Raw genomic sequence first — 24783 nt, 5'->3', positions numbered from 1 at the left:
CGAAAAATCATTGACTCCAGGGACCTGGGAAGGCTTCCTGGAGAAGGTAATATTTGAATAAAATCTGTCCCCTACCAACCTCATGGAGCTTACTTTCTAAGGTCATGTGTTCTTTATTTCTTTGCCTCTGCAGTTTTCGAAGAACCCGAAGACCCCAGTAATAGATCCTTCTTCTCTGAAATCATCTCCTCAGTGTCAGATGTCAAATTCAGCCACAGCGGCCGGTTCATGCTCACCAGGGATTACCTCACAGTCAAAGTTTGGGATCTGAATATGGAAACAAAGCCTATAGAAACATACCAGGTAGGTAGGAAGCAGCCATTTCTTCCTTTCAAAGGTGCCCCTAGTGTCAGATGGTGTCAGAGGTGTGGTGGTGTAGGAGAAAGAACTCCGAATCTGGAGGCAGAGAACCTGCTTTGATCAAGTCCCCTTCACTTCACTCAGCTTTGGTTTCCTCATCTATAAGATGCAAAACTTAGACCAGGTGTTAACTCTAAGCTCTCCCAGCTTTAAATTCTGTGCTGTGATGAACCTAGGGGATCAGACAACTCTAATGGACAGAACTAGGGCCACTGAGAGGGAATCATAGAGCGTCGGGGTTCAGCTCAGTATGAGAACCCATCCTTTAGAATGGACCTGTAATGGAATGGCCTGCATTGTTGGGAAGTGATCTCCCCATCGCTGGAATCTTTTAGGCAGAATCCTGTGGATGTGGTAGAGAGGACTCGTGTTTCAAGTGGAGATTAGGTTGGGTGATTTCTGTGGTCCCTTCCAAGGGCAGCTAGGGTGGCACAGGGCTGGAGTCAGGAAGACTCATCTTCATGAGTTCAAATCTGACCTTAGGCACTTACTAGCTGGGTGACCCTGGGCAAGTCACTTAATGTTATTTGCCTCAGTTTCCTCATGGGTAAAATAAGCTGGAAAAAGAAAGGGCAAACCACTCCACTTTTTGCCAAGAACCCCAAGAGTCAGGTACAAGTAAACAAGAGCAACAAAAGTCCTTTCTAGCTCTAAATCATATGATCCTCAGTTTGGGGAGGTGCTTTCGTTCCTATAGATAACTGATGCAGGAGGGACTCCTTCAGTAAACCTAGAAACATCACCCCATGGAAAGAGAATCCCCTTCTCCATTCAGTGTAATTCAAATTCACCAATCATTTATTAAGCTTCTACTGTATATAGAACACTGAGTTTGGCACTTTGGGGGGATATAAAATTAAATAATAACTCCCTCAACCTTAAGGAGTTCATAGTTGAGTAGGAAGATGAAACAGGTAAGTATGATATGGGGCAAAATGTATCAAGTGCAATCAATCAAGGAGCACTTAGTAAGGGCTTCCTATGAGCCAACATATCCCTGGGTATATAGGGGAAAAAAGTGAAATTAGCCCTGTCCTCATTCTGATGGCAGAGACATTATAGACATAAATAGGTACATGTAAGGCACATGCAGAGCATATGGGAGGTAACCTTAGAGGGGAAAGTACTACAGGGCAGGGAAGGAGGGGACCAGGAAGTTCTCTGGTAATTCAGAGGAGAAAGAAAATTCACTTCTGGCTAAAGGATTTAGGGCAGGGGTGGGGAACCAACAGCCCCGAGGCCACATGTGGTCCTCTAGGTCCCCAAGTGCAGCCCTAGGTACCTGAGGGACCTAGAGGACCACATGTGGCCACCCCTGGTTTAGGAGAAGGCTTCACGATGTCGTGGTATTTGTCCTTGGCTTTCAAAGGAGGCATTCTAATAGTGTTATGTGCTTGAGTCGCCATCCCCAGGTCAGCCACGACAAATCCCTTCTTCCTTCTGGGCCTCCGTTTCCTCGTGCATAAAATAATGAGGTTGGGCTGCATGTTCTCTAATGTCCCTTATAGATCTTGACCATAGGAATGGGATAGGATTTGGATGCAGGTGCAGATGGGAAGAAGGTTATTCCAGGTTGAGAAAGTGAGCAGGTGAGGAAAGAAAGTATGAAGAATGGTGAATATTCCAGTTTGGCTGGAACATGATGCCACAGTTCAGTTCAATAAGCCCTCATCAAATGGCTACATGGTCCTAGGAACTGGGAGAAATGCCCCTGGAGTCCACAGTCTGCGCAGATGTGATAACTGTCATGTAACATGGAACATAATGAGTCTATAACAGATACCGAGGTCTGAAGAGGAAATGATTGTTTCTGGCCTGTATCTCAGAGAATCTGACCCGGACCTTGAAGAATGGGTGGGATTTTAACAGGCAGAGATGGTGTGGGGAGAGGACTGAGTACATGTCAGGCATAAGGAATGAGGGGAAGGGGACCAAGCATTGATATAGCACCTACTACGCGCCAAGCACCATGCTTAGTGTTTTACAAATATCATCTCATTTGAGCCTCACAACAAGACTGCCAGATTGGTGCTGTTACTGCCACTTCACAGTTGGGGTAACTGAGGCAAATGCTCAGGGTCACAGATAGTAAGTGTCTGATGCCTGGCTTGAACTCACATCTCCCTGATTTAAGGCCCAGAACTCTCTGCACTGCACCACCCAGCTACCTTGGAAGGGCACAATCTAAGATAGAGATGTAGGAAATGGCAGGATAGGGAAGGGACGTGAAGGGCGCATAGTCCAGTTTGTCTGGGGTGCAGTGAACACAAGTGGAAGTAAACTGAAAAAGTAGAGTGTCACGAGATTTTGAGGGGCCTTGAATGCCAAGCAGTGGGGAACCATCGAAGGGTTCTGAGCAATGGAGAAACCTTGATCAAACGTGGAAATAGCCCAGATATTGTATGTACTTTGTGGATTTGAAAGTTTCAGTTTGACATTTCAGAAAATAAGAATGAATATAATGCTTTAGGGTTTCCAGAGTGCTTTGAAAGTACTAGCCTATTTGATCTTCACAACAACTATATATAATAGAATAGAATAGAATAGAATAGAATAGAATAGAATAGAATAGAATAGAACGTAATATAACATAATGTAATATAACATAGTTATGTTATATTACATTATATATTATTATATTACATTATATTATATTATGCTATTATATATTATGTACAATATGTAATGTATTACCATATATTTTATATATATTATATATGTAAAATCCCCATTTTAAAGATGAAGAAATTGAGGCTGATAGACCTTAAGTGACTTGTCCGGGATCACATAGCTCATAAAATTCTGAGGCAGGATTTTAACTTAGGTCTTCTTCACTCCAAGTCCAACCCTCTATGCTCCGTGCCTCCTGGCTGCCTTAGATCCATTAGGCAGCAGTCTGTTCATTCCTCAGGACCAACAGGGAGCAGGACTGAAAAAATTCACTTTTGACATGCTTCTGAGGGGGAGTGCACCTGTACATAAACAGACACATACAAGACTCATACGGAGTAAATAGAACAAACTGGCAGCATGGGGGGAGGAGTGCCCTGGGGGTTCAAAGGAAAAAGAGACCCCTCATCAGGGGAGGAGGAATCAGGGAAGGCAGAGAGCTCTCAGCCTCGCCAAGGGTCTGCCCTCAAAGTAGTGGCGAGAGTGCCTTGACTGGCCGGTCCTTGAAGGATGTCCTATTCTCTATAAAGAAGGAAATTCAGATGGTAAAGGTGTCCTCTCTAGAAAGGGATGTTTACCGTTGTAATTGGGGAGTAACGAGGAGTCTTTCCAGAGACAGAATCTGTAGAAAGCAGGATTTTCTGAAGGGAAGGCCAGAGATGGGATTGCTTCTTATAAACCATGGTTTTGTGTTCATCTTTTGAAAAAGTCCCTTTTGCTATCATGGTGATATCAGTGCCACAGTATTTTGAGGATTGGTGTGGGTACTCTCTTGTTGATACAGTTCACGGCTCGTCTTGGGGGAGTTTTCCGAATAGCTAGGGATAAAAAAAATGACATCCACCTGGATACAGGCAGCAAGTTAGCACAGTGGATAGAGCACTGGGTCTGGAGTCTAGAAGACCTGAGTTCAAATCTGGCCTCAGACATTTAACTATCTGTGTGTGACCCTGAGCATTTTGCTTAACCCCTATTTGCCTCAGTTTCCTCATCTGTAAAATGAGGAAAGTAATAGCACCTACATCCCAGGGTTGTTGTGAAGATCAAATGTAACAGTAATTGTAAAGCACTTACCACAGCGCCTGGCACATAGTAAGTTCTATATAAGCATTAGCTATTACAGGCTCATTCTCAATATGTCTTCTAAATTTATCTAGGCTTGACATAGAATCCCAGAGTTGGCAGTGACCTCTGAGGTCATCCAATCCAACTTTACCTTTAATTCAGCAAATATTCATTTATTTATTTTACTTGGGTTCTAGTCCCACTTTTTTTTCAAATTTTTAATTAATTAATTAATTTTTAGTTTCCAGCATTCATTTCACATAAGCTTTTGGGTTTTAAATGTTCTCTGCCTCCCTCCCCTCCCCCTCCCCAAGACAGCATACAATCCGATATAGGCTCTACCTATACATTCATATTAAACGTATCTTCACATTAGTCATGTTGTAAAGAATTCGAACCGATGGGATGAACCATGAGAAAGAAGAAACAAAACAATACAAAACAGAAAAAGGAGAGGGAGAGGGGAAGAGAGAGAGAGAGAGAGAGAGATTGATTGAGCACGAGTGAGCAGATAGTCTGCTTCAATCTGCATTCAGACTTTGTAGTTCTTTCTCTGGATGTGGATAGCATTTTCCATCATGAGTCTTTTGGTCAGCAAACATATATTAAACACCTGCAGTGTGTAAGGCCCTGCAGTGCTAGAATAAAAATAAAAGAATATAAAGCAAAAAAGAAAAATAAAAGAAATAAAAAAATAAAATATTCCTGCCCTCAGCTTGAAAGGAAAACTCCTCCCTAATATTCTTGACAAGTGGTAGTGGGATGCTAGGTATACAGTCTATCTCTGGATATGCGCACACACACACACACACACACACACACACGCGCGCGCGCACACACGCACACACACACACACATATATATACTCAAAGTCCTTCCAGATCAGTAGATACAGCACATAGAATCCAAACAATGACAGGAGTAGCAGCAGTTTACATTTATCTGATAGCACTTTTCATTTACAATGGTGTTTTTTATTACATATTTTATCTTATCTGATGCTTTAAACAGACCATGATGTCAACAGGGTAGGTATCATCATACCGATTTTATGGATGAGGAAATTAAGGCTCAGCGAAGTTATAATGACACCCCTAATCAATGGCAGGGCTTCCTAAGCAAGTCCCTTTAACTTCTCTCAAGTTCAAACTCAGTTGCACAGAGCCTGGCATAACGGAAAGAACTAGAGTCAAAAAGACTGCTAGCAGTACTACTGCTGACTCACTATGTGGTGATGGGCGAGTCATTTTCCATCTTTTGAGCCTCCATTTTCTCTTCTGTAAAATGGAGTTGGACTTGACCACTGGGGGGACTTTGAGGTCTAACATTCTGTGACCATGACCCTTAATCTTGGGTTATTTCCACTATCCCACACTGCCTATGATATCCTCCATTTTCTCTTCTGTAAAATGGAGTTGGACTTGACCACTGGGGGGGACTTTGAGTCTAACATTCTATGACGATGACCCTTAATCTTGGGTTATTTCCACTATCCCACACTGCCTATGGTGTCCTCTATGCATCCAATGCATGCCAAGTAATTTGGCTCTCAGCTCTGTTATCCTGGGCACGTATTTTTGGAGAGGGATAAGCTAGTGTGATACACTGTGTCTTAGGATAATGGCGCGTCCACACAGAAATAGGACACCAAGATATAATTTATTTCCATGGTCATTTTCATTAGATATCTAATTAACTACTGATCTATTTGCTGAGTTGTAATTAATCAATTTGCAAATGCCTTTCTATCAGACTAGGCTTCCATTTAGGGTCTTGGTGTAAGTGAACACAATGATCCTTTCTCATGTAAGTCTTCTGTGAACAGAGACAGGAGTCAAGTTCAAGAACCAGATGCTATTGTCATAAACTGGTGCCATTGCCTTCACGGGATCTTAGAATCATAGAAAGTTTAAAAATCTTAGAGTTATAAAATCTTAAGATCTTGGAAATTCAGAACCATAAAATCACAGAGCAAAGGCTTATAAAGTCATAGAAAACTCTAGAATCCAATGCTCTTTCCATTGTGATGCGCTCTATTGAACTGAATTTAGCTCGAGGGAGGTCAGAGAGACTTGCTTATTAGTAAGCCCTGCCAGAATCATAGAATTATTCAATCATAGCATCTTAAACTCAAAGGCTTTTAAAACTATGAACTCTTACAGATGGAAAGACATCAGTACGCACATGTATACAAATAACTGTAATGCAGGTTAGAATGTAATAAAAAAAGAAGTGTCACCGTGGACGAGTCAGTTTCTATAGGACTTAGTTTCTTTATCTGCAATATGAGGGATTGGGCCAAATAAGCCTCTGAAGCTCCTTCCATCTCTGGTTCTAGATCCAGAACTTCAAACTCAGAGCTATGAAAAATCTGAAAAGGGACAAATCCCCTCCAACTGGGGCACCCTTCTTTGACTCAGTTTACCTCATCTGTAAAATGGGGGACATGTTAGCTGCGCTACCTATCCAGCAGTCATGGTAAAGGAAAACACTTGGATAAGAAATCACTCTACAGATGTTAGGGATGGTGAATTATAGCAAGTTATCTACATTCCACTGGAGAATAATAAGCTTCATTTCCTCTTAACAGGTTCACGATTACCTTAGGAGCAAGCTGTGTTCCCTGTATGAAAATGACTGCATTTTTGACAAGTTTGAATGTGCCTGGAATGGATCTGACAGGTAACTCTGACTCCATCCTGTGATGAGTTTGACCCAGAATTGGCCCACTGCAGGACCTCCTCTTTATGTCAGCAGAGACCACCTCTCGGGAGTCTTTATTACCAAGGTTTTAGCTGCCTCTTAAGAGGTTCTGTTCTTGTTGCTCATGACCTCCAGCGAAAGTTTAAGATGCCAGATCTTTCCTCAAAGGCTTCCATTATTCCCACTGACCTTATCACACAATCCAAACTCCTGAGTTAAGTCATGACTGAGTTTCTTATGATCTTAACCGGGAGCTCAGTAACACAATGTGGATGCTGCAACAAGCTATTAGAACAGTAACCAAGTGAGGTCTGTGATGACATTCATCATTCTCATTGTGTGTTCAAAACAAACAAAACAAACAAACCACCAACACCAACAAATCAGGTAGTCAGATAGTATGACAGCAGATCAAACAGGGGCTAATGGATAAATTATCTGTTGAGTTCTTACTATGCGGAAGGCAGTATTGTTCATACTAACATCCACAAGATGAAAAGAACACATGTCACTAAGCCGTTCTGTAAATACTGTTTGTTTATCGACTTTGCGTATGACTCTGTCCTCTGATTATAAATGTTACATGGTGAGATGGACTGACCGAGTGCCTATTACTAACTGATAAGGGTGTGCACAAGTGAATGTGCATGTGTGTGCATGTGCATGTGTGTGTGTGTGTTTTAGGCATGCTGGAGAAAACTGAAACATATTCTTCACTGATGAGCAAACCAATAATGCTTGCTTAGTTCACTGAACAATGAAATAAGTATGTGGATAAGGAGGGACCGGTGGGTGATACTCTGATACTCACTGTTCACTTTAAGGCAATTGTGGTGGTTATTGTGCCACTGTTCTGGTGAGGGATATCTCTTTCATTGCATCACCAGTCTGGTGAGGGACTGGCGAGTGGGTATAACTTAGGGGAGCATTCAGTAAAACAGGAATGTTCACTCACCATCAGGCCCATGTTTGATCTGATGCCGAAAGCAGCTCTGCCCAGAACCTGATCCCCCCCGGGTCACACACACACACACACACACACACACACACACATATACAGATAGACACACAGATGCACAAACACAGACACATACAGATAGACACACACACACATACATTCATACATACATACATACATACATACATATATATATATATATATATATGTTAGTGCTGAGCTTTAGGGAGGAGGAAAAAGCTTGTCAAGTAGCCAGCAGGTGGCTCCCACACATTGCTGGTTATCATTTCTCATGACTCCCAGCTGCCTTAGCAAGCTGAGGTTGTTTCATGTAGGGAATGGAGCAGTAGATTTGAAAAACACAAGTTTTGGCTTTGTTACTGACTTCCCAGCTCTGCGGCCTTGGGGGAAGTCCCCAAGACCGTTGTTTTCTCATTTATAAAAGAAAAAAAAACCGAACAACTAACATCTGCACCTAATAACTGCACAGGCATGCTATGCAAAAAGCACCCTTCGAATTTTAAGTTTTTACAGAAATGTGGGTTTTAGTGTTACCTGTCTGTATACCGTGGATACTCTGATCTATTTGTATGGAGTTCGTAGCTGGCCAGGAGTACATCACTCAGAGGACGCTGTCTGCATACCTATCAGTGATCTTAGCCTTCTTTCTCTGTGGAGAAAGTTTATGGTCCTTGACCCTGATCTGGGAGCTCTCAAGGGATCAGGTATTTTTGAATCAAGGAGGCCCCTCTCACCTAACAATGGAAAGCTGCCTCCTCAAGCCAGTCGTATGATTCATTGGGACCCAATTTCATAAGAACTATGGCTCTGGATGGAGCCAAGTGAAAGAGGGGTGATTGTTAATGCTCCCCCATTCCAAATAGTGGTAAGGTAAACTAGATATCCTTTGATAATTGGGATATTGCTAAGGATAGCTAGGGGCAACTAGATGGTTGGACAGAATGCCAGGCCTGGAGTCAGACTCATCTTCCTGAGTTAAAAATCCAGCCTCAGACACTTACTAGCTCTGTGACCCTGGGCAAATCACTTAAGCTTGTTTGTCTCAGTTTCCACATCTGTAAAATGGAAAGGAGAAGGGAAAAGGCAAACTATTCTAATATTTTTGCCAAGAAAACCCCAAATGGGTCATGAAGTCAGACACAACTGAGCAAGAACTACAAGAAGGATCGCCAAGGCGTGCAGATGTCTAACAAGTCAAGAGACCTGTGATGTAACCCAGCTCTGGCATTTTGGGCAAATATCTACACCTCTCTGGGTCTCAGAATTAGATGGTCTCTATCATCCCCCCCAGCTCTACTGTTCTTTGCTTCTGTAGTCTGTTGAGATGTGTCCCTGTGGACACGATAGATTGTAGGACTTTGATTGTTTCTATGTGCTGTGGAGGGTTGAAGGTCCTCAGAAAAGGGTCTTTATCTTGTCAAAGGAAAGTTAAAAGGCTGTGATGAGTTTGGTCTCCCAGATTATTTGATTTTTAAAAAATCATTGATATTTTCTGTTTCTTACATTGCCATAGTATCCCATGTCTCTTTCCTCTTCCCTTGGAGCCATAATGAATATAGTAGAGCAAACAGAGAGTTAAAAAAGTCAGCACAACACATCCATAATGTGCAAAAAGTCTGAAAACTCGTACAATGTGTAAGACTTGTGAACCTCCCACCTCTACCAAGGGGTGTAGGTTGAGGGTGTCTTCTGACATCTCTTCATGTAATTATTTGAGGCACAGTGAGTTGAAAACATACCTTCATTCAAGAATATAGAAGATTCCATGGACCCCCATCTATGTCCATAGACGTTAGAACCGAGTAAGCCGATAGAGCATGTTGTGGTTATTTTTGTTGGTCCAAGGGGTTCATTCTTACTTTAAGGATGGGGAGTTTTGTCAAGATCAGTGTTCCCTCCACTACAACTTAGTTTGTGTTCTTCATGGGGTTGCCATGGCTCCAAAATTCTTTGCTGTGCAACCAACCTGGTAAAGAACCTTCATGAATGTAACCAATCCTTGGATGACAGCCCTTGTCATTTTCCAGTTGGGCATCCAACCTGGCAGGGTTTGAGCTTCACTGACATAGTCACTCAGAAACCATGCCACGAGGAGGTTTTTGAAGATGATATTTCCTGAAAGTTATCAATAACAGGTTATCAGGAAGTCATGTCTATGTAATGCTTTAATAATAGCTAGGATTAACATTTATATAGCACTTTTAAGGTTTACGATGACCATGAGGTACGTAATGCAAGTGTTTTAGTCTCATTTTACAGATGAGAAAACAGAGGCTTAGAAGGATAGGAAGCATTTGCAGGGAGCATTGTCTCTAGAGTCAGAAGACCAGACCAGTGTTCGAATCCTTGTCATCGAATAACCTTGGACAAAACCCTTAATCTCTCCATACATCTCTTTCTTTATTATAGAATAAGGAGCGTGCATCAGAAAGCTTCTGAAGTGCTTTACACTTCTCCTCCTAAGATCCTCATTGTATCTCAGGGTCATACATCTGGGGAGCTAGAATTGCCAGAAGTGAGAAAAAAACAATGTATTCCTAAGTCCTTCCAAGCGGATCTTCAGGTCATTTGAACGAGGGAAATTCCATCAGCCTCTTTTCCTGTGAGGGACCTTCCTCATCATTAAGACAACTCCAATGCATACAGCCTACCCATAACAGGACTTCTAGCAAAGAAACCAACTCTCCCACTTTGGTATCAACTTGTAAACTAGTTAACTCTAGCCCAGCTCAGATCTTGGTGCTAAATGGCAGGATAGACCCCAACACCCTCAGCCTCCCCAAACCACTCCAAATAGCTTGTCTTTTGTGAGATTTTTTTCCTCCAGGAAGTAAGTGGGAAAAATAGCTTGATATCTGAGCCTTAATAGAAGGATTATTAACTGTGTGGGTTTAAAATGACTTTAATCATCTTGCTCCAATCACCTCTTGACAGATCTGAGGAGTTAGCTTTGTATGAAATCAACTGGTCTCCATTAAGCTTGCAACATTTCCTTTAAAAAAAAAAACATCACTCCATTCATCCCACTCCCTGAGTGTAGGAGGCAAGGTTAGGTTGTTTTTGGAATGGTGACAGAAACCATCACTTCCCACGGAAACATATCAGAATGGAAGAAGATGAAATGCCAAGCATAGTACTTGCTGCCTTTTGACTATGTCCTATAAAAGAGAAATGAAATAAGTACTTTGTGTTTAGCCTTACTTTTTTTTTATTCCACTCATAGCTTTATTAGGATTTAGCACTGGAAGGGACCTTAAAGATATGCCCATACAATCATAGCTGTAGAGCTGGAAGGGACCTAAGATCCATCTAATCCAACCCCTTCATTCTCACAAATAAAAACGGTTGAGTGACTTGCCCAAGGTCACATGGGTAATCAGGTGGGATCATCTAATCCAACTGTCTTATTTTATAGCTGTCTCACAATGAGCCTCTGAGCAGGACTCAACCCCAGTTCCCAGGCTCCATACCAATACTTTAGCATTATTATCTCTTATGAATCCCAAATGAACTTAACCTCAAGTAGGGGACATTGTATTTTGTCCAAACTGTGTCCTTACAGGGTCAGCATCAAGAATTGGAGCTGATGTGCCCCATTAAGTGACAGAATGGGAAGGACTTGGCTATGTCATCCCTGTTCAGAGAACATAGCGATGACCCACAGTCACCATAGCCTTAACTGCCTTCTCTGGCATTTTCAGCCCCATTCCCAATCTTGGTTCTCTGTATCTTTCCCAGGTCTATTCTTATCTGTTTACTTCAATGTCCTAACCTCAAAGTGGCCCTCAACTTTGATGGCCTTTGAGTCCGTGGCATGGTACCTCTCCCTCTGATTCTCCTGGGAAGATTGCTATATTCGTAATTCCTAATTCCATTTTTCATCTCAGTACCTTGTCCTGTTCCTCACAGAAGGAACATCAGTCCCTCCTCTCCACCCATTTGGCCATCATTCTAGTTCAGAATCTCATTGTTCCTTAACCATAAGGCTGTAATTGTAGTCTCCTATCTTCCTACCTCAAGTCTGTCCTTTTCTCTACACAGCTACCAAATTAATATTCCCAAAGCATAGGCCTGACCATGTCACAGCCTTGCTCCAGAAGCTTCGTGGCTGCCCATTGTCTCCAGGACAAGACCCAAAATCCTCTGGGTGGCATTGAAAGCCCTTCGCCAGTTTTGTTCCAACCTATGTTTGCAGACTTAATTTCGCATCATTCTCCTTCATGCACTCCTATGTGCTATTCTCCGCATCTGATATTCTGTCTCTCACCTCCATAACTGGAATATAGTCCCTACTCACCTCTCCATCATCAAATCCTTAGCTTCATTCAAAGCTAAGCTGAAGTGTTACCTCCTCACTGAGGTCTTTCATTACCCCTCACCAGATGTTGGTTGTTGGTCCTTCCCCAAATCAGGTTTTGTTTACTTTGTATAAGCTTTATATCAATTTATCTGTGTCCATATTATTTCCCCCTGGAAAATGCAGGCTTTTAAAGGCAGGAACTATTTTACATTTTTCTCTGTGTATTCCCAGAGCTAAGCCAGTGCCTGCAACATGATAGTTATTTAATAAATACTTATTGAATTAAGGCAAGAGTAGTTTACTGCTTTAACGTCTCTCTTTATTCTTTGGCAGAGCCTCACACAATGGCCAGAAATGGAATTGCCCATGTGACTACCTCATCTACTCACTCTGATCCCATGGGTTGGGCTGTCACCCACTTTTAACTGGGGTTAGAGCAGCCCTGGGTTGGTGGATGGGAGGATCATATCACATAGTGATGACCTCTGAAGTACCTTCCAACTCTCTTATTTTTCCTTTATGTTTTTGAGGTCAGCCTCAGGCAACCAGCCTTTTTTTTTTAAAGAGGGAAAGTGAGCCCCAAGTGAAATTTTTATTTTCCTATTAAAATCCAAACTACAGCAACCACCTAATTATTAGACCCTTTTGATTGGATAAAAATAATAGAAATTCTACTTTAAAATAATACTCATTAATCACTATTTGGAAATTACCATGCTCATCATCACTAAGGGAGAAAAAGTATGTATGACCCTGTTCCTGCTACATGGACCTCATATTGTTACACATAACATGTCATGATAAATGCATAACATTCCCTGCAAAAGTTATACTCTGATGCCATATAGTGGCATGGATATGGTTTTGTGATCTTAGTATTATTAGAAGCATACTTTCTGGTGTGAGCAGAAACAATCTCATTCTTGTCTCTGGCTTTTGCCTTGATCAGGACACATCTGGAGTATTTTATTCATTACACCAATATTGGAGTATTGTATTCAGTTCTGAATGCCATATTTTATGAAGGGCATTGAAGGGTCAAACTCTTGTACTTCATGGAAGCAATCATGGATTACAACATCTCTCCAGCTGGTTCTGCTGAGTTAGAAAGACTTTCAGTATGGTTCCAGCTGTCATGGACCCACTCATTTATGCCTCTTCTCATTATATCCTTCCCTCCAGTAAAAATTTAGCAATCCCTAAAGATCCTACTGAGTATACAAGTCCATCTCTGGGAACATGTCATAATACATTCATTAATTTGTACATAGGATTAGAAACAATTATTTGAGATATACAGGCCCCATACAGGCACATAAGTCATAAAATCCAAGTTAGAGTTGCTTGTAATAGGTCACGTGACATCATAAATCAGGATTGACTAGAGCAGAACAAATACAGAAGTCATAACATCACTTATTGGGTTAGTATGCAAAGTGTGTATTGTAATATATACTCCACCCCCTGGGCATCCATCATTTGTCTACTTGAATATTTTCTTCACCTCTTATCCTTGGAGCATAATCTTGGTGATTGGCCAGATAGTCTTACCAATTCTGCATTATCTATTATCCATTTTGCACCCTGAGTATCCTTGGACCCAAGGGCCTTCATTCCCACTCCTGAGCTTTTTGATGGCCCAGATTGACTGTGGCTGCCCCATCCCCTAGTGGGTCATGGTCTAAAAGTAGTCTCACTTCCCTTGGTATGGCCATAGCTGGAGTATTAGGCAGGAGAAGAGCTGCCTCTTAATTCAGCATTCCAAATCTGGGAGCAAAGTCTAGGTCATCAGATATGCTCTTTTTCTATGTCTAAATTTAATGATGATGCTTTTTTTTTTCTTGATGGGGAAGGGGAAGGGACCAGATCTGTGATTTCCTCTGCAGAGGGGAAGTTCCCCTTACTAATGCAGATCAAAACAATTGCCTGGGGGCATTAAGGGGTTAGATAACTTGCTCAGTGTCAACCAGCCAATATGTATAAGAGGTAGGATTTGAACTCTGGTCTTCCTGACTCTAACAACAGCTCTCTATCCACTCTGATATGCCATCTCTTATCATTAGATAATACCATACATATATCTCATTAGAAAAATACCCAACATGCTGCGCTAAAGCTCTCTCCTTCTATGTCTTGTCCTAGTTTCTAGAAGGCTACATTGGCAGAGTACTAGCTCCAGCAGGGTCTTTATAGCTGGAAAGGCTTTGAGTCGGGCCCAGTGATAGATGGTCATCTGAAATATCAGTCTAGCCAAGTTTAGAGCTGAGCTTAAGCTTAAACTGAGCTCAGCTTGAGGTAATCTTAGAGCAGCTCATCATCAGAGGAATGCCAACCAGGCAATAAATTATTGTTGGCCATGATAACTCTTGAGAATTGTTTCAGAGTCATTTGAGAGTTGGAAGGGACCTCAGTAGTCATCTAGGCCAATACATAGATGAAAGAAATCTACGCTTGTTATTTATCCCTCGTTTTTGAAGAGGACCAATGACACCATGGGGTGATGTCTTAAGCATGAATTAGATTTGAGTGAGACAGAGTTGCACAAAGTCATCAGCCTCATTCTCTCTTCTTGATTCATCAAAGTCCAGTGGCAGGACAAAAGTCAAGATGACTGGCAATGGCCCGGGATGCAGTGGATGATGTTGGCATCTTCAATGTTTTATCAAGCTCTAAGTGCTCCATGGCACCTGCTTCAGCCACCTTTATGGCCATTGGAACAAATTGTTCTCATCTACCCATTCTTCTGGGGGAGGTCTTCACATGTTTGGGGTATACATCCCCTTCATTCACCGACAGGTTTGAGGCCCATTGGTGACTTCCAACATGGTTTAGCCCATCTGCCAAGATGGTTTACTGGAGTGTAGCCACTGTGCATGCTACAGCTTCTTGGAGCCACAGGTGAGAATTAGGTGAATCAGGTAGACACCCAAGGTGGATGAGCAGCCCTGAAAAGGGCCCTGCAGCCCTCACACCAGAGGTATTAGTCCTCCTTGAATACCCCATATACTATAATATACCTGACAAAAGTGGTCATCTACAGAGAGCCTTTGCCCTCCATTAGTGGATAGAATATATGAAATAATGAAATGATATAGACCATTCTAAGTATTGGGTAAGAATTATATGTTTATAGCACGTCAGGTTATAAAGCATTTTAATATTAGTGGCAGCAGTAGTAAATAATAATAGCTTACATTTATGTAGGAGCTTAGAATTTATAAAAACCTTTTTACATGCATCATCTCATTTATTCATCACCACATCCCTGTCATATGAACTCTTGGTCAAAATGATTAATCAGTAGTTTAATGGAACCTTGTAGGAACAGTCACAAGGAAGTACACAGGCTCATAGAATCTTGTAGTTGGAAGGGACTTTAAGAGAATGTTTTGTCCCAGTATTAAATGTTATGGCTGAATAGAGAGTAGTGAGAGAGAAAAATCTTCCCTTTTGCCTTTCAGGTGGAGTTTAAAGTTCAGGGCCTGGAATTGAAGGCCCACCGCAATCTGGCATCTCTCTCTTTGTAACTTTCTCCTGTACTCATGTAATAATGTGCAATGTCTCCATCTTTGGGTGTTTCATTCCCTTACTGGCATGTGAGTCCCATAAGAACAGGGGATTTATATAAACATTGTCTTATATAAACTTTATACCCCAATATGAGGTTCTATGTCCAGTAGTGTTTAATAAATATAAAATTGTTGACATTGAACAGATTCAGCGTGATATGACAGGAGTGTTTGATCTAAAGTCAGGAGAGGCCTGGGTTCAAATCCCAGCTTTAAAGCTTACACGTTGTATAACTGCTCACTCAAGTCATAGGATCATAGTGGGCCCCAAGCAGTAGGCCAGATTTTCTAGTGCTGCTGAGCCAGATTAAGATGTAATTGGGAAATGTCTTAACAAAATAAAATATAACAGAAAGTAGACAATGCTAATTTGTGGTTTTCTAAGTCATTCTGCAGGGATCTATTTCTATTTGAGTTTGTGATACCCTTGATCTAGTCCAGACTCCTCATTTTACAGATGAGGAAACTGAGGCCCAGACACATCCTCTGATTCCAAATCCATTGTTATTTAACATTGTGCCATTGCTGCCTTCCTCCATCTCACCTCTAGGAGCCTTAATTTCTTCTTCGGTCAGATGGGCATAATGACACGTGTATTGCCTTGCCTCATATAGTTATTTTGAAGAAAGTTAGTCCTAGAGGAATGTTAGTCCTTGTTACAAAAGCATGAATGAATTAGGCTAATGTGATCCCTTGCCACCTGAAACTTCACTCCTAGTAGAAAGTGAAAACTCCCTTTATATCCATTCATTTCCAGACACTGCTGTCACACTGTTCGAGGTGGCTTTGGGCCACCAATAAGGAGTTAATCCAGACCCATTGCAGAGGCTGCCTAGCAAATCAATATGCGCTTGCTCTGATTAGCCCGGGATTGATGCTTGGGAACTCCAGGGAACAAGAACTAATGCTGTCAGACAGAACTGATCTCATTTGCAAAAGGGCACATTAATCATTGTGTACTTGGACAAGAGAAGGGTGCAGGATGCACCCAGCAAAGCCTTTCTGCAGGTTTCAACTGACTGTCACCCCAACACACAGAACCACCAAAGCCCAGCTAGGTACATATGTAGAGGGAAAAAATGCTTTGTTTTTGCACCTGTGTGTCGTTTACATTATAATCAGAATTAAAAACCAGGTGATTTCCATCTTTCCACCCCACTTCCAGAATAACATTAATCTTAGAACGGGAAGGAACTTCAAAAAAATTTCTAATCCAATCCATCCTTGAACACAAATCTCTAGTTTCTCCTTATCTCAGCCATGTTGGCAATGCAGCCATTACTGATGGGCTTGATCCCACTGCTCATTGGCACCAAAGTTTTATCCATTGTATTTCCAACCTGGGATGGGTTGCCTCTCCTTAGGTGGCCTGGTGGCTCCCCACCCCCACTTCCATGGACTCACCATATCGGTGCTGGACTTGTTGTAGACACCAGATTGGCTTTAGCCCTACTGTAGCTTAGAACCCCCAGCCTCAGCCTTCCCAGGATTATAGGCTTGAACTGCCATTCTAGACTTTCCATAAGGGATTATGACAGAACAAGAAAATGACGCCTGCATTCTTCTCAGAGAAAATCAACTTCAAACCTAGGTAGAGATTCAAATGAAAAAAGAATCCTCAGGTATGAAGAACCAGACTTCAGTTAACTCTGAATCGTAAGGGCAATTGATGAAAATTGGTTCTAGAAAGGACTTTAGTGAACACCTGGTCCTAACACCCTCATTTTCTAAAGAAGCAAACAAACCAAGCCTCCAGAGACTGAGCATCATTTGAGGTGGGTGTTATTGTTCAGTTGTTTTGGTCGTGTCCAACTCTTTGTGACCCTCTTTGGGGTTTTCTTGGCAAAGATACTGCAGTGGTCTGCCCTGTCCTTCTCCAGCTCCCTTTACGTTGTTAGGGCCTCTCTCCCCATGGACATCCAAGGTGTCAGAGAATGAGTTTTTAGGCCCTATCCTGGCAACTCTCACAGATTGTATCAGTGCAGGGAGTGTCCATTCTCATGAAATCATGGCTCTCCCAAAGGATCAAAGTAGGCCAATAGGTAATCAGCAAAGAGAAGACAGGCAGCCAAAGCAAGGTGAAAAGATCATTGGACTAGAATCAGGAGCTCATGACTCTGCCACTTAGTAACTAGGTAATTTGAGCAAGCCCCTTAACCTCTCTGGGCCTCACATCCTGCATCTGCTTGGACTAGATGACCTCTAAAGTCCGATACTGTATTGTCTAATGTTCACTCTAGTTCTAATATTCTGTGCCCCAGGGTACCTTCTAGGCATGCCTTTCTATGGTTTTTTTTGCATTCATATTTATTTTAAAATAAAATTTTATTGATATCTTTTGATTTTATATCACCTACATTTCTCCTCTCCCTTTCTCAGGTAACAATCCCTTATGACAAAGAATCAAATGGAAGGGGGAAAAACAGTTTAGCAAGATTAAGACCACTTTGAAAAAGGCTGACATTATTTGCAGGGTTCTATACCCATAGTGGGGCAGCTAGGTGGCACAACGGGTAGAGGATTGGGCTTGGAGTCAGGAAGATCGGAGCTCAAATCCGACTTCAGACACTTAACTACCTGTGGGATCCTGGGCAAGTCACTTAACCCCTATTTGCCTCAGTTCCTCATCTGTAAAACGGGCACACACCAGAGGAGGAAATGGCAAACGACGTCATCATCTTTGCCAAGAAAACCCCATGGACTTTTGTCCATGGGGTTATGTAGAGTCAGACATGACTGAATGACTGAATAACAGCAAACACCCATCCCCTTCCACCTCTGCCAGGAAAGTATAGAAGCACCTTTTCCTAATGCTACTCCTTTGAAGAGGTGGGGAGTCCACTAACTGGTGCGGATCATTGAATATGCAGGGTGGTACAAAAGTCTTAAGGTGGTCTTAAGCTATTAGTTGTTTAAAAGCTTAAAAGCCACAAAGCTAGTGGCTTAAAACCACACTAAGATTTTCAGGACACTTGGCATCATCTCTGTGATTTACTGTCCTTTTAATCCCATGCATTGTTAATTAACAGTTGCATTTATTCTAAGCTCCTATAGATGAGGAACTATTTCCTGTTGTATCTTCCAGTTTGATACGTAGTGGGAATATGGTAAATTTCTTGAATGAATAAGTGAATGAATTCTGGAAACAGCGACAAGTATATTAATAAAGTCATATAAATGAAAGCATTGTGACTCGAGGGCCTAGCACACTGGCAGAGTCACAAATTGGGCAAACTTCATAAGAGGAAGACACTAAACCCCACATTGGGTCTAGGGAACCCCAGATGGAGCTAGGGGTCGGTTTAACCATTGTCTGCACTGGTCATTTTCTGACCAGTTTGGAAGTGAGAGATTCCAAGAAGAGCATGCGTTAGATCTGTAACCCAGTATTTCACAGAATCACAGACTTTCAGAGATAGAAGGGACTTTTTCAGAATAGAATTATATATGAATAGAGATTGGATCTCTGATGCTATGGAACTCACAGGTGAGAAAACGCCTAACTCCAAAGTTCTTAACCTGGGGTCTGTGAACTTTTTGTTTTAAAATATTTTGATGACTATTTCAATATATTGGTTTCTTCTGTAAAATCCCACATTTTATTTTATGTATGTAAAAAACATTAGTCTGAGAAGGGGTCTATAGGCTTCACCAGACTTCCAAAGGGGTCCATGACAATAAAAAGATTCTTTGCAATGTTGTAGTCTTAGGGAAGTGCCTGGAGGACTGAAAGGTTGAGTTGCTTGGCTGAGGGTCACATAACCAGACTGTGTCAGAAGAGGGACTTGAACCCAGGTCTTCCTGGCTCTAGGGCTCTAAGTTCTCTAGCTATAATGCCACTCTGCCTCCCTATCATTTACATACTTTATACACATTGCTAGTAAAGTCATTTGAAGATCCTCATTATATATGGTGGTACAGCAGATAGAGCATTGGGCTTGGAATCAGGAAGACTCATCTTCATGATTTTAAGTACAGCCTCAGATACTTAGTAGCTGTGTGACCTTGGGCAGGGCACTTAACCCTGTTTGCCTCAGTTTCCTCATCTGGAGGAGGAGATAGCAAGCCACTCCAATATCTTTTCCAAGAAAGCCCTAAAGTGGGAGGGGGGAGAGCATGAAGATTTGGACATGAATGAAATGAATGAACAACAACAAATTACGTTTCTGGGTAAGCTGAAGGGAAGCAGGGTTTAACATATAGTGATTACAGGTAGAGAAAGACCCCCACTTCATTGGGCCAGGGAAGCAGCCTCATGTTGACAAGACCAAACCTAGGGCCAGCAGGAGCATGTGCAATCAAGACTCTGGCCAGTCCCCCAACTAAACTGTTTTCCTTCTCCCTTTACAGTGTCATCATGACCGGTGCCTACAATAATTTCTTCAGAATGTTTGACCGGAACACCAAGCGTGATGTCACCCTGGAGGCCTCTAGGGAGAGCAGCAAGCCCAGGGCCATCCTCAAGCCGCGCCGTGTCTGCGTGGGTGGCAAGCGCCGGAAAGATGACATCAGCGTGGACAGCTTGGACTTTACCAAGAAGATACTTCACACGGCCTGGCATCCCGCCGAGAACATCATTGCCATCGCAGCGACAAACAATCTTTACATATTCCAGGATAAAGTGAACTCAGAGATGCACTAGGTTTATCAATAATCCTCTGTATTTATCAACCAGCCTTTTGCAGATGGTACGAGGTGACCATCAGAGAGAGAAACAGAGCAAAAGAAAAGTGGCCGTGGTGGTGGAATTTGTCCTTCTCTGTCCCAGCTGCCACCGCCACCTCACCTTCCCAACTCCCCAGAATTCCCCAAGATGATGATGATGATGGCCATTTAATAAAGCGGAAACCCAGAATTCACTGCAACTAAGGGGCAAAAGGCACTCCGGCAAGGTGGCAGGCTTGTCAGTTTTTTAACAATTAGGGTCCATTACACACTCTCTTCCTAGGTCTTTAGTGTTTACCACATTATTAGAGCTTTTTTACATCCACAAGTTAAGTTTCCACTTCAAGCTTCTCTCAGCACTTTGGTTTCTTTACAGATTTAGCATGAGTGGTGGAGAGACGTTGCTCCATCACCATGGCTCTGGAGACAGCTGGTGAACCTGAGACCAGCTCTTATGGTTAGCCTGGAAAGAACCCAGGTTCAAAGCCTGGCCTTGCTATTTATTTGCTCTGTGACCTTGGGCAAGTCACTTCTCTTTTTTTGGGGGGAGGGGGGCTCAATTTCTTCCTCTGTAACATGAGAGGAAGTTTGACTGAATGATCTCTAAGGTCCTTTCTAGGTCTCATTGTTTCAGGACTAATATTCATTCTCTCTTTTTCTCCCACCCGCCTCCCTCACATCAGAAAGCAACTCCACAAACATATTTGCCAAGTTCAGTTTTCCTTTCCCCTCCTTAAATAATCCAGGTTTATTTCAATTTCTGGAGGAAAAGAAATGGTGACTTATGTGACCGCTAGCAGTCCCTGAGACCTGGCTTTAAGGTGACTTTTTCATCTCTATAGGACATTTTTATGCATCCTGGGAGAGACAGAAGCAAATTTAGTTTGACTCATGTCATACAGATCTCAGAAGGTAGGAGGTAGCCTGTTAAAAACATCGTCTTCCATGGCTGATACAAGGAGTAGTGGAAAGAACCCTGGATTGGGAGGGAGATGACCTGGGTTAGATACTATCTCTGTTGTATGTTATCTTGGGCAAGTCATCCCATCTCCATGAGCCTTACTTTCCCCAATGTGCAAAATGATGTGGTTAGACATGATGATTCCTAGGGTCTCTTCCTTCTGTAAATGGGATCATAGGATTTTAGGAGGATTATCTAGTTCCCATTTTCCAGATGAAGAAAATAAGGCCCAAGGACGGAAAAGGAAAGTAACACATGCAGGTAGTCAGTAGCGGAGCTGGCATTCTCACTCAGGTCCTCTGTCTCTGAAGCCAGTGCTCACTCATTGCCCCCACACCATGCTGCCTACGATCCCAAGTTTGCTCCGCCATGTTTAAGGGTTATGAGCTTTGCCCTCTGTGTGCATAAGCAGCTCATTACCCAGTGGCTCTTGTCCTTGGATGATTGAGCTGTCTCTAAAAATTTTTAAAAAGCCCATTTAAAATCTATTTTTGGGGGAGGGGAATAATTAACACAACTAGGCCAAGAAAACAAATGGCAGATTTCTTCTCCTTTAAGGGTATTTTACTGCACATATGGAGTTGAGAGCTCTGACTCTCCCAAAGTCAGCAAACACATTTGCAAACTGTGGTTGAGACAGATCACTGATTTCATGAGCCCATCTGTGTCTTAAAGCAAAACTCATCAGTCCCTTGAGAAAGTCCACATTCACCATTCCCCCATCAGCAAACAGAAAGTGAAATGATCCTGCAGCATTTCGTATTTTGTTTTAGAAAGCAGAGAAACATGACCATGGCTTACACAGATTACCAACAGGATCCAACTTTTTTTATAATGATGTCTTGACATGACCCAGGAAATATTGTCCAGCTGAAGTTTTCTCGACCAATAACTATTTTTGTGTATTTAAAAGCACAAACGCATGTGCACCCACTTCCAGCCATACTATACAGACACTATGAAATGTGTACGTTACATTTTTTTTTAAAGAATCAAAGGGAATGAGGAATGTTTGTTTATAAATCACTGTATACTCTAAATGACTTGGACAGTATTATATGTACATATTTATTCTAATTAAATTTAACAATCAGAGGGTTGGTTTGGGGTTGGTTTTGGTTTTGGTTTTGTTTTCCTTGTAAAAAGGTTTAAGAATGTGGTAAATTGTATAGAAATCTTGTTAGATCTAAACTAAAGCTTTGAGGGCCTCACACAATTATTTGGACATTTTTCCATTTACCCATTTCCCCTTTTGGCTCAAATGGCTAACAGCTCTTACTTGCATTTACTAAAAATACTGTCAAACCATATACTTAACTTTCAACATCTTCAAAGTATGAGTCTATAGATAAGGTATTATAAAGCAGGTCTTAACACAACAGTTATCATTTGGATTTCTTGTACCTTAATTCCATTTTTAAAATTTAGGTACAAAAAAAAGCTCTTCTTTGAAGGAAAACGTGTCTCTGGAACTCTGGGAAATTCCTAATTTCCAGACAGAAGCATGCTCTCATCATGAGTCAAGTGCAGAAAGTATAGGAGGGAAAAGAACTAGAGAAAAAAGTAAGGACCAGTATGTTATTCATAAACTTTGCATTCTTACTGTGATTCAGTTTTCTGGTCTTCTTGAACGTATGAGAGGTAACATTGTCATTGTGAGGGTTTTTTGTTTATTTTCTGGTTGGTTTTTTTTTCCATTTTGTTTTTTAACAACAACTTTCTTTGGGGATTAAGCTTTCGGTGATGTAGAGTAAGTGGTGGTAAAGTTGGTCAAGCTGATTGTTTTGAAAGCTGTAGTTCATGGCTGCATTCTTTCTTTGTGTTTCACAAACTAGCTAACTGTTGTTGGATAAAAATATAAATATGTTAATACCAGCTTTTTCCAATAAAAGGACAACAAAAATGACAGACACAAAAGTCTCTAGAGTGTTCTTCTTTCTGTCTGAAGACTCTATGGGAAGAGCTAAGGATTCAATTCAGTTTTATTCACCCCGCATTAAGTACCTGTTCCATGCTAGGCACTGTACTAGATACTAAAGATACAGAGACCAAAAAAAAAAAGTGGAGCCTGTCGTCAGAGAGCTTTTGTTCATTTGTCTGATTTAGCCTAGTAACCCAAATTAATGAATACTACTGTCTGGAGAGGTTTTTCTGGAGAGGTTTCCCATGGTGGGGGGGAGGGGCATTGCCTAAGAGTTTGGGAATCAAGTCCCCAGTATATCGGAACAAGCCTTACTGTGCTGGGAGGCCAATGTTACCGCCATCAGGAAGTCAGCATCTGATGTCTTCTGCTGAAAAAGCAACACTGCTGCCAATAATCCTGACATGGGCACCAGCCTTTCTTCCTTTCTGAGAATGCCTAAAAGACGGGAGTTACCCCAGGCTTCTTGGCTAGTTTGATACTGTTATTAGGAGGGAGAGCCACAATGCCTGGTTAAACCTATGGCAGAGGAGGACAATTCTGGTTACCTGGATGGCTTTCTGTATGTATCTATCTGTCTATCTGGGTTTATGTTGTGTGTGTGTGTGTGTGTGTGTGTGAGAGAGAGAGAGAGAGAGGGAGAGGGGGGGGAGGGGGAGGGAGGAGGGAGAGGAAGAGAGAGAGAGAGAGAAAGACAGAGAGAGAGAGAGAGAGAGAGAGAGAGAGAGAGAGAGAGAGAGGGAGAGAGGGAGAGAGAGAGAGAGAGAGAGAGAGAGAGAGAGAGAGAGAGAGAGAGAGAGAGAGAGAGAGAGAGAGAGAGAGAGAGAGAGGGGGGGGGGGGGGGAGGGAGGGGGAGGGAGAGAGAGAAAGGGAGGGAGGGAGGGGTGGGGCGGGGAGGGGCGGGGAGGGGAGAGAGAAGGCCTATTCTGTGGACAGAGACTAGTATCCATTCAAGGTTTTGCCCTAATTTGTTACACCCAGCTGAAAGCACCTGTGAGTTTAGAATTAGAAGACACCCAGTTTCTCTAATGGTTGCCATCGTGGAAGAAAATCATCCAGAATGGGAGGCAGCTGTGTTAGTGGTGGCCAATCACTAACCCTGACTCGGTCCTGTCAGTAACCAACCATTTGGAAGGTCACTTTGACTTTGTTGCTCTTAATTGGCTTTGTGTTTTTCCACCTGTATGCACTTTACCTCCTGTTCTAGATGAATAATGATGAAAATAAAAATGGCTCCCATATGTGCAGGGATTTCTGGTTACCAAATATTCTCTGGCTTAGTAGGAAAAGCACTGGATTTGGAATCAGGGGACTTGGATTCAAATCCCTGCTCTGACGTTTATCAGTTGTGGTACCTTGGGTAAGTCACACTTCCTTTCCAGACCTTTATTTCTTTAACTGTAAAATGAAAGGATCTCTAAGACTTCTTGTTCCAAGTCCTGATACAAAGTGGCAATTTTAGAAGATTCAAGAGACAGAATTTCTAGGTAATTTAATCATTTTATTAATAATGCCAGCACATTTGTTAATAAAAGGATAGTCATTAGACTGTCTCTTTTAGATCAAAGACAGTCATGGCAGCAGGCTCAC

At 42.1% G+C, this 24783-nt stretch overlaps 1 protein-coding gene across 3 annotated transcripts in view; it reads left to right on the top strand.

The window, feature by feature from the left end:
• The window catches only part of PPP2R2C (protein phosphatase 2 regulatory subunit Bgamma), a 393716-nt gene extending 370532 nt beyond the window's left edge, over window positions 1-23184 (top strand). For all 3 annotated transcript variants that reach the window (XM_036763511.1, XM_036763509.1, XM_036763510.1), the window contains 3 exons: window positions 134-303; window positions 6686-6777; window positions 19997-23184. In XM_036763511.1, coding sequence (XP_036619406.1) covers window positions 134-303; window positions 6686-6777; window positions 19997-20288 — 554 coding nt within the window. In that variant the 3' untranslated portion in view covers window positions 20289-23184. The remainder of the gene's footprint in view (window positions 1-133; window positions 304-6685; window positions 6778-19996) is intronic.
• The last annotated feature ends 1599 nt before the right edge of the window (window positions 23185-24783 follow it).

Source organism: Trichosurus vulpecula, chromosome 6 (assembly GCF_011100635.1).
Source record: "Trichosurus vulpecula isolate mTriVul1 chromosome 6, mTriVul1.pri, whole genome shotgun sequence".
Lineage (NCBI taxonomy): Eukaryota > Metazoa > Chordata > Mammalia > Diprotodontia > Phalangeridae > Trichosurus > Trichosurus vulpecula.
The sequence above is the reverse complement of the archived record's forward strand: the minus strand, read 5'-3'. Positions and strand labels throughout refer to the sequence as shown.